Consider the following 14,732-nt stretch of genomic DNA (forward strand, 5'->3'; position numbering starts at 1 on the left):
ATCCGTTTGGAACCAACAGACGGTTACATGTGACGGTGTCGTTTTTCAGAAATGTCGATTTTAAAAAATTAAAATAAAAAAAAAATAGAAGCTCTGGAGAGCGAAGTCTTGTTCAAAAGATTCGAGTTGGTTAAGAGTACAATCTTTCGACAAGTCTAAGTTCGTTTAAACGAAATAGCTTGACATAGTTTAAATCTGAAAATTTTCACTATTCAAAAAAAAAAAATTAATACTGTGAAAGCCCCCGAAATTATTAATAAAAAATTCTCTAGATCTGTGTGAAAACAGCTCTCTTTACTAATTCGAAACTCTTGAACAAGAATCCTGGTTAGAAAAAAGCTCCTTTAACCTCCTGATTAAAAAAAAAACTTCAGCGATCAACACCCATACTCAAAAAACAAGTTTAATTTTTGAGGGGACATAATTCCGGAATATGATGGGAAATTGGATTTCGGTTTCCAGTATTCGATTTCTTGGACTTTTTTAATCGTGTTGATTGATTTTCAAGCCGAATTCTACATCCGTTTGGAATCGACAGACGATTATATCGGACGGTGTCATTTTTCAGAAGCTGTCGATTGTCCAATAATTAAAAAAAATCCAGAGGGTCTTGGAGACATGTTTAGAGAGCGGATTCGTGTTCAGGAGATTCGAAATGGCTAAAAGAACACTTTTCAGACTAATCGGAGTCCGTTTAAACGAAACAGAATGACATGGTTTAAAAATGAAAGTATTCAAGATAAAAAAATTAAATAACAAAAAATTCTCTCGATCTGTCGGAAAACAGCTCTCTTTAATAATTCTAAATTTTTGTATAAGAATCCGGGCTGAAAAAAAGCCCTCTGCAACTTCGTGATTCTTTTTTTAATTTCAGCGATCAACACCCATACTCATAAAACAAATTCCCATTTTCAGGGGACATAAATCCGAAATGTGATAAGATACCGGATTCCGGTTTTTAGCATTGGATTTCTTGGATTTTTTAAATCGAGGTGGTTGATTTTCAAGCCAAATTCTAGATCTGTTTGGAATCGACAGACGATTATATGGGATGGTGTCGTTTTTCGGAAGTGCCGATTAGAAATAAAAAAAAGTCTAGACGGTCCGAGGACCTCTGACCAGCGGATTCTTCTTCATCCAAAAGAGATAATCACACTCAGAATCAATAAAAATAATAAAAATGTGATCTGATGAAAAATAAACTGTAAAATTAAAAGTGAAAACGAAAATATCAAGCAATATGAATATAAAAAATACGGGAAATAAAAAATATGCTTCCACAACCTACAGTAACATTTGGGAAAAATTTAAAAATCCCACTGAAAATTAATTCGTACCATTAAATTTTGCAATTTATTCCAAAAATTACTAAATAACTTAAGAATAAACCTGACGGCACTAACATTGATTGAAATTCTGAGACCACAGTAAGTTTTGTACAAATTAATAACGCGCCAGTTGGTATTCGCACTGCTTCGGAGGCAAGGCAGCAATAATTTAATATCGTTTTTTTTTACAACCGTCAACATCATAAACTTTTCTTTATGCCGCCATGTCGTCAAGGTAATCCGAGGTAAATAACCTTTTATCCATTTTAATTACGACTCGTAATCGTAGCTTATGGGATTTTGCCTCATGACGCCGTTTTTTACTAGCGCTTTAGACCTCCAAAAAAAGTACCCCGTGTATTCTATTTTTACTGTCTACGAGGTACAACAAAATTCACGTATCTTCATTACTCATTCCACCACGTAAACACATTTCTTATCACTTAATCAACAGTGTGACATGTCTCGATTCTTCACAGTCAGTCCAAAAGTCCCGGCGGATAATGAGCTAAAGTACTTTGAAATTAACCGACTCATCACCGTCCACATACATACTTAATGTATTCAAGAACTGACGGTGATGACCGACAGAAGAATAACGGTGTCAGATATCGTAGTCAATCAACACACATGTTGAGTAGTAACGACTTACGAGGTGTGGTCACTTGAACGACGTACGTTTCGTACTCCAAGATAGTACCTACCTGAATTCGACTAGTTACCACTTGACTCTTCTTATCGGCTCCCGGTTTCCAGACCAAGAACCTCGCCACTTTCATACTATTGGCTATCAACAACACGGACTTGTCCAGAAGTTCCAGGACTTTGTAGTTGGATTCGTTTTCGGCTAGAAGCAAAATCGTGAACCCTTTCTTCGTGCAGTCGAGTCTGGAAAAAAGAAGAAAGAAGAATCAACAGCGCGTCAAACTCGCGATTAGATTGATTTATGATCAGCGCCATGAACCTTGCAGGGTTATTGCTATAATTAATCAAAAGAGAAATGAAATCGGCTACTTGAAACAACTGGTTTCCCTGTCAGAAATTCTAATAATGGAAATAAAACGGTGTCAAATAAATAATTAGTTTTGAACAAGTCGAAGAAAACCTCGCTGTTACTTTCAATGAACGAGGTAATTACCCACGCACTGTTTGTTCAGCGTATCGATAATTCAAAATACGTCAAATTTGCGTATTAATGGAAATTTTTGACGTGTGTGGAACGTTTCATAATCGCTTTGGTGCCCCCGAGCACTGCTTTTACTACCGTACTTCATAATGTATGTGCAGATGGTGGTTCAATTTACTCAAGCACGAGAAAGAAACAGATCGATCCTCTTGTTGGAAAGAGAAGCTTTTTCTTTACTTATCTTACTCAACATGTAGTTCACAATCAATCAAATTATAGAGGTTAGGTCAAAGTTTAGACGGAATTGAAACGCCACCGAGATGTGGCAGCTGCTGCTGATAAATTAAAATAATTGAGACCATTTTTCAACATAATAAGGCGACGTCAATCACAGCCTGAAATGCAGGTCAACGAGTGTGCAGTATTTCCAAAAATCGCAATTACCGATGCAACGTTAAGCCAAGATTACACGGTTGTACGCCTCGAAGGGGTCACCTTTTGAATCAAACACATCTTCCGACAAACGCAGTCCACTTGATTTATTATGTTTGAGACTTGGCTCGTGCAATGTTCCGATGTGTAATTATACCTTTAACGTTATTTCCAATTCCATTTGTTGTTAATTAATTCCAATTTAACTGATCCAGAGCAGTTTAAATGCGCCACTTGCTCCAAAGTCGTTCACCCCGACACTTGCATACCGCAAAGGTGCAGTCTGGTCCCACTATTGTTTTTCCTTTTCGAAAACAATTATCTTGTGCGGTTTCGTCGTTCCTTTTTCGTGGTATGTACCATTTTCCATGCATACTCATGCCCAAAAGCAGCCAAGCCCTCCGAAGGAAAAAGTCGGTGTCACTTCCGCCTGAACCCACAATCGCTATCCCACGATTAGCGCAACAGCTCGGTAATGTCCTTTGGTCGGCTCTGTTGACCCCTTTCGATTGCGATTTTTGCAGTGGCATCCATAAACAAGTCGGAACACGCGGCGAGCTAACGGGTTAGAATTCACCGATGAGTACCAATCCTATTTAAGAAGATATGGAACGAGAGATAAAGCCGGAACGGTGCAATGTTTGCGTTTACAAGTATGTAATTGCAATTTTGCCATTCTTATCAGTTGCGTGTAAACGGCAAAGAGGTGAATAAGTCGAAGAGGACTTCTAGTCGGTAATCTAGCAATTACGGCGATTCTATGCATCACTTAGTGCGTTCGCATTGCCATTTATTTATTGATGATTATAGAGGATTCTTGTAATAGGGTTTTAACTAGCCGCTAACGAGGCGATATCGACGCTTTGGTATTGGAATTTAAGGTTTTTGCGGTGTTGGATGTCAGGAAGGTTAGGTTATTAAGGCTTGTTTTATTGATTCAATTTTCACTCAGATACAAAGTTTCTATTCGAAGTCTTTCATTAGCGGTTCACTGTTATACAGAGTTCACTTTGTGTGGAAGCAGAAAAATGCTGGTTACAAGCTGTCGTTGCATGTAGGTATCCATGACTGACTACAAAGTTGTATCTTTTTTAATGTAACACCACATACTACAAGGAAGAAAAATTTGTAAATTCATATAGTGTTCTAATTTGTCAGTTTATTACTAAATATATTTTTAGTGATAACATTTTTTTTCTGCACTAAGCAGTTGACATACTTTGATAGGAGATATACAGAACTGTTTAGACTACACAGAAGACATTTCATAATTAATTTAACGCATAAATCTTTTCTGCAAAAACGACTCTTGCATCATTCATTTTTTTTTGTTTCAACACACAATTTTTTAAATAAATAAAAAAAATCTGTATATTGTATTTTTTCTTTTTTGATTTTTGTTCTACATTGCCTACTTCTATGACAGTGGTACTAGTTATTCAATTCTGCGACAAGATTTACGAGCTCTAGAAGCATTAAGCTGGTATTACAATTTTTAAAACCGGATTTCAATGTATCAGTAAAAGACGCAAAAATCTCATTTACGTGAGAAAAGCCGGATAAAGTAACGTGATTTTTGAAGTTGAATTTCGAATTTCAGAATGGAAAATCCGACAAAACCGGAAAAATTTATTCCGGTTTCTAAACTCGATATTTCATATTCCTAAATCAGAATTCCAAAAATTTAAATCTCAGCTATAAAAGTAATGTAATGTCTGCACCTTTGTTCGAAACAATCACATAGCTACATGTGAGTTTGTAAACGTCAAACAAAGAGAAAACCAATAAAGAAAGTACAAATATACCTAACTACAAACTAATAAGTAAATACATAAAACATAAGATTAAGCAGAACAGAAGTTCTCAAGTTGGAATTCCGAATTCCAGAATCGAAAGTCGAGGTTGCAAAAGAGAAAAAAATTATCCTGAGTTTCAACGCCGAAATTCCATATTCCTAAGTCAGAATTCCACAAGAAAAATAAATATTTATGAGTTTTAAAGTTGGAGTCGTAGGTAGTTCTTGAATTGAAATAGTGTGTTATAAGACCAGGAAAAATTATTCCCTGTCTAAAAGTCGGAATTCCATATTCCTAAGTCAGAATTCCGCAAACGGAAGCCTCCATCTCACTAGAGTAAAAACAGAGCAAATAATTCTGAGTTTTGATGCCTCAAAAATTTTATTCCGAATTTTTAAGTTAGAATTTCGTGTTCGTAGATCAGCATTTCGAAAGCGGAATCTCAATTATACAACTAAAATAAGAAAAATAATTATAAGTTTTAAAGTTACAATTAGCAAATTCCAGAGTCGAAACGTTGAGTCATAGAAATGGAAAAATTATTCCAACTTTGTTTTAAAGTCGGAATGTTATATGCCTAAATCAGAATTCCAGAAGTCGAAAGCTCAGTTACATCAGTCTAAAAATGTAGAAAACAATTATGAGTTTTGAAGCCGAAAAAATTTTACTCCAAATTTTAAAGTCGGGATTCCATATTCGTAAATTAGCACTCCAAAAATATAAATCTCAATTACACCAGTAAAAAAAGAAAATATAATTAGGAGTTTTATTTAAGGTAGCTATTTCGAGTTCTAGAATCGAAATCCTGAGTTAGAAATTAAGACAAAAATTATTTTGATTTTAGACATAATTCCATGTTCCTAATTAATTTAGAATTCCAGAAAAAGAAATTCCTATTGTATAAGTAAAATAAGAAAAATAATTATGGGTTTTAAAGTTCGAATTCCGGCGTTCAAAATTGAAAAAAAAAAAAAAACAGAAAAAATGGTACTCGGAATTTTAGAAGAAGAAATCCCAATGACATAAGTAAATTAAAAAAAAAAAAATAGTTATAATTGCTAAAGATGGAATTCGGAATTCCGGAACTGAAATTCCCAATAACACAACCGGAAAAAATATTTCGAATTTTAAAGTTTGAATTCCTTCTTCTTAAATCAGAATTCAGAAGTAAAAATCTCAGTATGAGTGAAGTCGTAGAAATTAACTATGAGTTTTGAAACCATAAAAAATTTCATTCCGAATTTTAAAGTTGGAATTCGATGTTTCTAAGTCAGAATTCGAGAAGAAATCCTATTTACATAACTAAATTAAGAGCAATAATTATCAGTTTTAAAATTAGAATATGGAATTCCAAAATCGACATTCCAAGCTTCAGAAACGGAAAAAACTATTCCGGGTTTTAGAGCTATTCCCTGTTTTCAAGTCAGAATTCTAGAAGTAGAAATCTTCATTACATGAGTAAAGTCGTAGACAATAATTATGAGTTTTGGAACCGGAAAAATTGTATTCCGGATTTTTAAAGTTGGAAGTTCCCTGTTCCTAAGTCAGAATTATAGAAGTAGACTTAGATTCTCTGCTATCCAAGTACAATAACAAAATTATTAGAGTTTTAAAGTTGGATTTCCAAGTTTCTATTAAACTCGAAGTTCCAAGTTTGCTTGACAGTAGGAATTCCATGTTGATAAGTCAGAATTTTAGAAGAAGAAATCCCAACTACATAACTAAATTAAAAAATATGGTAATGATTGTTAAAACTGGTATTCCGAATTCCGGAGCTGAAATTCCCAATTACAGAACTGGAAAAAATATTTCAAATGTTAAAGTTTGAATTTCCTCTGCTTAAGTCAGAATTCGAAGCAAAAATCTCAGTTATATGAGTGACGTCTTAGAAAATAATTATGAGTTTTGAAACCAGAAAAATTTTGATTCCGAATTTTAAAATTCGAATTCAATGTTCCTAAGTCAGAATTCAAGAAGAAATCTTAATTCTGTAACTAAATTAAGAACAATAATTAACAGTTTTAAAGCTAGAACTCCGAATTCCAGAATCCACATTCCGAGTTTTAAAACCGGAAAAAATTATTCCGAATTTTAAAGCTGGAATTCCCTATTCCTAAGTCAGAATTCCAGAAGTAAAAATCTCTGTTCCAAGTAGAGTTAAAAAATTATTAGAATTTTTAAGTTGGAATCCCGAGTTTCAGAACCGAAATGCTGACTTATAAAATCGGAAAAAATTATTCCGGGTTTTTTTAAAGTAAGAATTCCAATTGTCTATTAATCTCGGAATTCCCAGTTTGTTTGAAAGTTAGAATTTTAGAAGAAGAAATCCCAACTACATAACTAAATTTAAAAAAAGTAATTATGATTGTTAAAGCTGGAAATGCGAATTCCAGAAATGAAATTCCCTATTAGAGAACCGGAAAAATTGTATTCCAAATTTTAAAGCTTGAATTCCCTCTTCTTAAGTCAGAATTCTGAAGTAGAAATCTCAGTTATATGAGTCAAGTCGTAGAAAATAATTATGGCTTTTGAAACCGGAAAAATTTTGATCTCGAATTTTAAAGTTGGAATTCCCCGCTTCTAAGTCATAATTCGAGAAGAAATTCTAATTACGTAACTACCTTAAGAACAATAATTATCAGTTTTAAAGCTAGAATTTCGAATTCCAGTATCGAAATTCCGAGTTACAGAACTGGAAAGAATTATTCCGAGTTTTAAACATAGAATTCCCTATTCCAAAGTCAGAATTCTAGAAGTATAAATCGTCATGAATGTTTTAAAAAATAATTATGAGGTTTGATATCAGAAAAATTGTTCTCCGTATTTTAAAATTCGAATTCTTTATTTCTAAGTCAGAATTCCAGAAGTAGAAATCTCAGTTACCCAAGGAAAGTAAAAAAAATATTAGAGTTTTAAAGTTGGAATTTGGAATTTCAGAAACGAAATGCTGACTTATAAAATCCGAAAAAATTATTCCGGGTTTTTTTAAAGTGAATTCCAAGTTTCTATTAAACTGGGAATTCCAAATTTGTTTGAAAGTAGGACTTCCATGTTGCTAAATCAGAATTTTAGAAGAAGAAATCCCAACTACATAACAAAATAAAAAAAAAATAATTATGATTGTTAAAGCTGGAATTGCGAATTCCAGAAATGAAATTCCCAATTAGAGAACCGGAAAAAATATTCCGAATTTTAAAGCATGAATTCCCTCTTCTTAAGTCAGAATTCTGAAGTAGAAATCTCAGTTATATGAGTGAAGTCGTAGAAAATAATGATGGCTTTTGAAACTGGAAAAATTTTGATTCTGATTTTTAAAGTTGGGATTCCACGCTCCTAAGTTAGGCTTCGAGAAGAAATCCAAATACATAACTAAATTAAAAACAATAATTATCAGCTGTAAAGCTATCATTTCGAATTTCAGAATCGAAATTCCGAGTTTTAAACCTGGAATTCCCTATTCACAAGTCAGAATTCTAGAAATAGAAATCTCCATTACATGAGTAAAGTCTTAAAAAATAATTATGAGTTTTGGAATCAGAAAAATTGTATTCCGAATTTTAAAGTTGGAATTCCCTATTCCTAAGTCAGAATAAGGAAAGTAAAAAATTTACTATAGAGTTTTAAAGCTGAAATTTTTGTTTCAGAATCGAAATGCTGCCACATAGTGGGAAAATATTATTTCAAGTTTGTTTTAACGTCGGTATTCCAGGTTTTGTTTAATTCGGAATTCCATATGAAGAAATGCCAATTAAACAAATAAAACAGGAACAAATAATTATGAGTTTTAAGGTTATAGTTCCAGAAACCTTAAATTATAAAACCGGAAAAAAATTAAAATTATTCCGATTTTAGTCGTAAGTCAGAATTCCAGAAGAAGAAATACCAATTACATAAATAAAATTAAAAAAATTAAAATTATGAGTTTTAAAGTTGAAATTGCAAGTTATAGAATCGAAATTTTGAGTTATTAAACCAGAAAAAATTATTCCAAGTTTTAAGGTCAGAAGACTATATACTTAAATCGGGACTCCAGAAGATGAAACCTTTTACTCAAGTACAATAGGAAAATGACTGAGTTTTAAAATTGGAATTCCGAGTCCCAGAACCGAAATGCCGACTTATAAAGTCGGAAAAAATTGTTTCAACTTTGTTTTAAAGTCGTAATTCCAGAAGAAGAAATCTCAATTAAGTAAATGAAACATGAAAATATAATACTGAGTTCCAGAAGCGAAGTTCTGAGTTATAAAAACGTAAAATAAGAAAAATAATAACTATGAGTTTTAAAGCTGGAATTCCGAGTTGTAGAATCGAAATTCTGAGTTATTAAACTCGAAAAAATATTCCGAGTTTTAAAGTCGAAACTCCACATACTGAAATCAGAATTCCTGAAGATGAACATAACCTCACTTACCTATGTAAAATAAAAAATTATTATGAAGTTTAAAGTTGGAATTACGGGGCCCAAAACGGAAATGTTGACTTATAATCATAAGGTAAATCAGAAAAAAGTATCCAAGTTTCTATGAAAGTCGCAATTCTAAGTAAGTTTGTTTTAAAGTCGGAATTTCAGAAAAACAAATACCAATTACATAAGCAAAATAAAAAAAATAATTATGAGTTTTAAAGTACAATTTCAAGTTACAATTTCGTGTTACAAAACTGGAAAAAAAAATTCCAAGTTTGTATAAAAGTCGGAATTCCATGTTCGTAAGTCATATTTGCAAAGAGGAGATCAAGTTTATATCAAGTCGGAATCCCAAGTTTATTTTAAAGTTGGAATTATGTTCCAGAAATTTCGAAATATTTTTGAATAATTTAAAATAACAGAAATACAAAAAAAAAAAAAAAATGCAAATAAAATCCTATAGGATCGATCCAAATTGAGCCCCTCTATTTTTTTTAGTTCATTATTCAACTTTAACAATTTGTGATATTTTGATCCATATAACAATTTTGGACACAAAATTTCTTTTTTTTAATATTTCTTCCTTTTAGGACGAATTTTACCCACATCTAAAAAATTTTAAAATCAAGCAAAAAAACATGTTTTTCTTATCTGGATAAAATCAAAGTTTTTAAATCGCTCTGCTCCAAGATTAACAGATAACTTCACTAAGAGCTAGAATCTCGACCAAACACTTACGTGGGTATCGAAGAGTAGTACAACAGGAGCTTGGCGATCTCGTACTTGTTGAGTCCAGCTCTTGCGACACACTCCGCATAGCACAAAACAATCGGTCTTCCGTCATTATCCGCAGTGCCTGCAACAAAAAGAACAAAAACATCAAACCAAGCGCTAACCACATCTTCTCATTCATTAATCAGTCGCCACATTTCTCTTTTTCCCATTTTTTAGCATGTTTTCAACAAGACAGAGCCGTGACCACACTGATAAAGACTTGAATAAGTCGCACCACGACTCGAATTTAAATATTATGGTAATATGACAACTGTTCGCTCAGTGTGAATCTAATTGAGTGTGTAATAAGCCTGGTGAGCGTTCAGGTTATTATCCAAACGACTTCATTAGATATATGTATTAGAAGATTGGTAAATCACTGAGTTAACATCCGAGTTATGAAGATGTCGGATTGTTCACAATTAACTTTCTAAAGTCGATGCTTGTAAATTGTTGATTTTACTTGGTAATTTGAGTGTCCTCGAGACGAATGGTTTGTAGAATGTGGAGTTGATAGCGACATGGGGCGTGAGTCCATTTGGATGATCCTTTAGCTAATCATTCGACAATGGTAATTAGGGTTAAGTAGCGATAGCATAATTATAGCAGAGATGATCGAAAGCTTAAAAGCTTTTGCTAGGCTTAAAAAGAAAATGATAAGTTTCGTTTTGCTCGATAGCTCACAACATCAATTGATTATCAAAAGACAGCAGAACAATTTCTCAGTCAAGCAACGTATCTCCACCGCCATTATTTTATTTCTTTTGCACCGCGCTAAACGCAACATAAAAATCTGCTGCCTATAATTTCCCTTCAGCTGTCGAACAACCGTATACGCACAATTTTTCGACAAACTAAACACAGTAATTTCCCGCTTCCTCGTTACGAATGTCAGTCACGTCACGTCTAAATCATCCCATCCAGCAATTCCGTTCCAACATGTCATAATTACTTTTTTGCATTGTTAATGCAAGAATGCAACGGAGCCTTTGACATTTAATCAAAACAAATGATTGTGGAGGCAATATATTACGCACTACACGACGCAGGAACGAATTAACAAGAAAGAGACAATGGCCAATGGCCATGAATCTTAACCTGCGGTTGTAAAGATTAGATTTTCTCGGTCATCGAATGTGGGTTTCCGTTGTTGTCGTTCATACCTCAGGGTTAAAGGGGACAAATGACCATTGTTTATTCAAATGTCACTCCGCTCGATGTACTGGAATGTGGTGCTAAAATTCTCGGGCACATCCCGTACAATTATTATCGCCAAGGATAATAAAATAAGTATTGTAAGTCTTGTAGAGGTACCGTTCAGGCGTGATTTGTGTCAAATGTGATTAATTTATAGTGTTTGATAAATTGCGAATAACACTGTTAGAGCTTCTTGTTCAACTTAATGGGGAAAATTTGTCGATTTAGAGTGGGATTTATGAAAACGCCGACTGATTTATGACAGTTTCGTGTATTTTTTGAAAGAAAGGTCTCTCACGTATCGAATTACGTGTGATAATGATGTTATTTCAACACATGCTGTTTATGGTAAGAAGAAAAGCTCAGAATTGTGCAAGAAAAACATTATGGGAATGCGTTTTAATATTTTATTTTTAATTGAAGAGAAAGTATTTTTATACGAAATTTGGACATACCACACGTTTTTTGTAAAAGAATGTATGAAATTAAAACTACTTTATTATAATACTGGAAAATTTCTCTCTTTTTGTATCATTCGTGTTTTCAAATCGGGCGCTACAAGTTTCCATATGTAACTTGGAATTATAGCAAATAACTATAATCAATCTTATAGGTATTCCAGTGGGTAAAAACTGGTTTCATAATATCGCCTAACTTTTAACATTAATACTGACAATTTATAAAATCTGATCTAAATGTTTGAAAAAGATTATTTCCAATTATATAAATGCGGTAAACCATTCTTGATTTGCTCAATAAAATAAATTGCCTCATTCAGTTATTTTTTGACTCCGCGGACTAATCCAGAAGTGTGCGGACCTTAGGTTGCAAATATCAAGGCCGGGAATTTACGTTGACGATTATTGTTTTCAAAATTGCCTTAAAGCTTACCGTCACACTTGCAATAAATTTACAAGTATGAGATTGATAAGATTAGACAAATTTTGTTTAGTGTTTAACTGCCTACACGGTATTATTAAAATACATACTAAATCTGATAACAATTGGTCCCTACTTTTCATGCATATTAATATAGAAGACAGATAGAAACGGAAGACCCCTTTTTCCACATTCTAGGATCATGAACGTCGAGAAAACATGTAAACATGAAGTATGAAAACTGTATACTTCAGTAGGAGATGTTTGTTCCCACACAATAAACAAATCTAACTAAAGAAGGTCAGACTTCGCTAAATTTTGATAAATCTTATTGTTTTACATGGAGGATAAAATAATTTTACTTCCTAGGGACAAATTTTTAATGGCTTCCTCTGTTTTGTGGAGACAATTTGCTGCGTGCTTATTTTTGGCATTATTTCGATGTATAAACATAAACAACTGAAGTTGTACTAATAATATAATATATATTTTTACTTCAGAGGCGAGCGAAGATCTGTCTAAATAACTTTAGACTAATTTTTTGCGGAGCCTGTTGTGTTTTGTTTTTAAAATACTTAAAAAAATCTCGAGAATCCGTGGAGTTCTTTATTTGGAAAAAATTTTACAGAATCTTTAGGGCTCCTTGCGTCATTTCTTTAAATACTATGTGATGTTTCGTTTTTGAAGGAGAAATCAAAATATTGCCAAAACCGAAAAATTGAAAAAACGCATTTTAAAAATCTAAAAATCCGGAAATCCAACAATTAAAATATCGAATAGTAACAAATGTTGAAAAATGTAAGATTTAAAAACTCGCAAAATTTTGAAAAATCTAGTTAGTAAAAAATAAAAAAAAACAGAAGTCGAAAAATCTAAAAATTCAAAAATCCAAAAATTTAGAAATGCCAAAAATTGAAAAATTGGAAACTCGAATAATCGAAAAGACGAATAATCGAAAAATTGAGAAATCGAGAAATGGAAATCAAAAAATTGAAAAAACCTGAAATCGAAACATCAAGAGAGTCGAGGAGTCAAAAAATCGAAAAATTGAGATATTGAAATAGCTAAAGATCGACAAATGGAAAAATGAAAAATCTAAAAATGAGAAGGCAAAAAACTGGAAGATCAGAAATCGAACAACAAAAAAGTAAAAAATCTAAAATTTAAAAATTTGAAAAATTGAAAATTTAAAAAATCGAGCAATCAAAACATCGACAAATCGAAAAATAAAAAAACTGAAAAATCGAAAAATGTAAGATGTAAAAGGCCGAAATACATATTGAAAAATTCCAAAACTTAACATTGAAAATTTGAGAAATCGGAAAGGCGAAAAATCGAAAAGTCGAAAAAATTAAAAATTAAGAGAAATTAAAAAATCGAAAAATCCAAAAATTCAGAAACGTCAAAAATTGAAAAATCGAAAAATTTAAATACGTAAATCCCAAAACTGAAACGTTGAAAAATTGTAAAATCGAAAAATCGAAAAGATGTATCGAAATACTGAGAAATCAAATCGAAAAATTAAGAAATGGAAGTGGCTAAAAATCGAAAATGGGAAGACTCAAAATTGAAAAATTGGAACTTAAAAAAAAAATTAATCCCGAAAAATTGAAAAACCGGAAAATCTAAAAACTGAAAAATCGAAAAATGTAAGATTTAAAAAGTCGCAATATTTTGAAAAATCGAATAAGTAAAAAAATTTCTGTATAAATGTAAAAAAATAAGTTTAATAATGTTAAGAAGCATGCCATGTATACATTTCAAGTGAGTTTTTCCGTAACAACATTTTAGCAAGGACACGTATTTTAATTTGACTAATACTAACATTAACAGTACTGTAAAGTGTATACTCAAATTTCATGTGATCAATAAAATATTCATTAATTTTTTGAGTCAGGTTGTATAAGTAATTCTTAAAATTATGAATGCATTGAGAAGCCACAAGTAGAGAGTCGTACAAGTCGAATAGTTTCTACACTTCAGAGGGAATTTACTAAGCAAAATTTTGAGATGACGTAATTATTTTTTTTGGATGAGTTAAACAGATAAATTTTGATTAACGTTTTACCATGTTTACAATAATGTTAAAAAGTTTGAAAAATTTAGGAGCATTCAGTTTTGCAGTTTCAAACTTAAATTACAAAATACTAGGGATGTACCGACTATTCGGCCGTTTTTCATCGTCGGCTACAGTCGGCGACTGGTCGGCTAAACAGCCGATCGGTCGGCTTTTTCTATTAAAATTAAAATAGTATATAAAATTAACAATTAAACCCGGTTTACAGAACCTCAATTAAATATTTAATTGCGATTTAATTTTTAACCCCGCGTTGAAGTACCATGTGACCGACTCTACGCCAATCAGACGTCGCTAATGGCCTTGTTAAATGCGCGATCAACTTAATCGCAGTTAAAATATTGTATAAACTGGCTCTAAATTGTGTTATTCTTTATTTTTGTACTGAGTTCCTAAAAAAAAATAAATGTTAAAATTATCCAAATAAATTTAACACATTTTTTGGAAAACAAAGGAACTTTAGATATTCCTTTTATTAAAATAAAACAAATTTTTAAGGTAGTCAGAGAAATAGAAAAAAAACACACTGTCTGTCGCATTTATAAACCGGTTTTAGCAAAGCCGAACAGTCGGCCGACTAGTCGGTTTTTATTGGCCGAACAATCGGCTAGTCGGTTAGTCGGCATCTCTACAAAATACTGTTCTACAATTCTGATTTTTTTCGAAAAATTTGGATGTATTAGGTAAAAACTCAACATGGATTCATAAACTACACGTG

The 14,732-nt window shown here is 32.3% G+C and overlaps 1 protein-coding gene across 5 annotated transcripts in view; it reads right to left on the bottom strand.

Moving 5' to 3' along the window:
* LOC135127835 (puratrophin-1-like) overlaps nucleotides 1–14,732 on the bottom strand; it is a 529,067-nt gene that overhangs the window by 37,414 nt on the left and 476,921 nt on the right. For all 5 annotated transcript variants that reach the window (XM_064054474.1, XM_064054478.1, XM_064054476.1 and 2 more), the window contains exons 6-7: nucleotides 9,826–9,943; nucleotides 2,033–2,216 (exon numbers count right to left, since the gene is read on the bottom strand). In XM_064054474.1, the coding sequence (XP_063910544.1) occupies nucleotides 2,033–2,216; nucleotides 9,826–9,943 (302 nt within the window). The remainder of the gene's footprint in view (nucleotides 1–2,032; nucleotides 2,217–9,825; nucleotides 9,944–14,732) is intronic.

The sequence above is a fragment of the Zophobas morio genome, unplaced genomic scaffold (assembly GCF_036711695.1).
Source record: "Zophobas morio isolate AGI-343-1 ecotype UQ-CSIRO unplaced genomic scaffold, CSIRO_AGI_Zmor_V1 ptg000012l, whole genome shotgun sequence".
NCBI classification, from domain to species: domain Eukaryota; kingdom Metazoa; phylum Arthropoda; class Insecta; order Coleoptera; family Tenebrionidae; genus Zophobas; species Zophobas morio.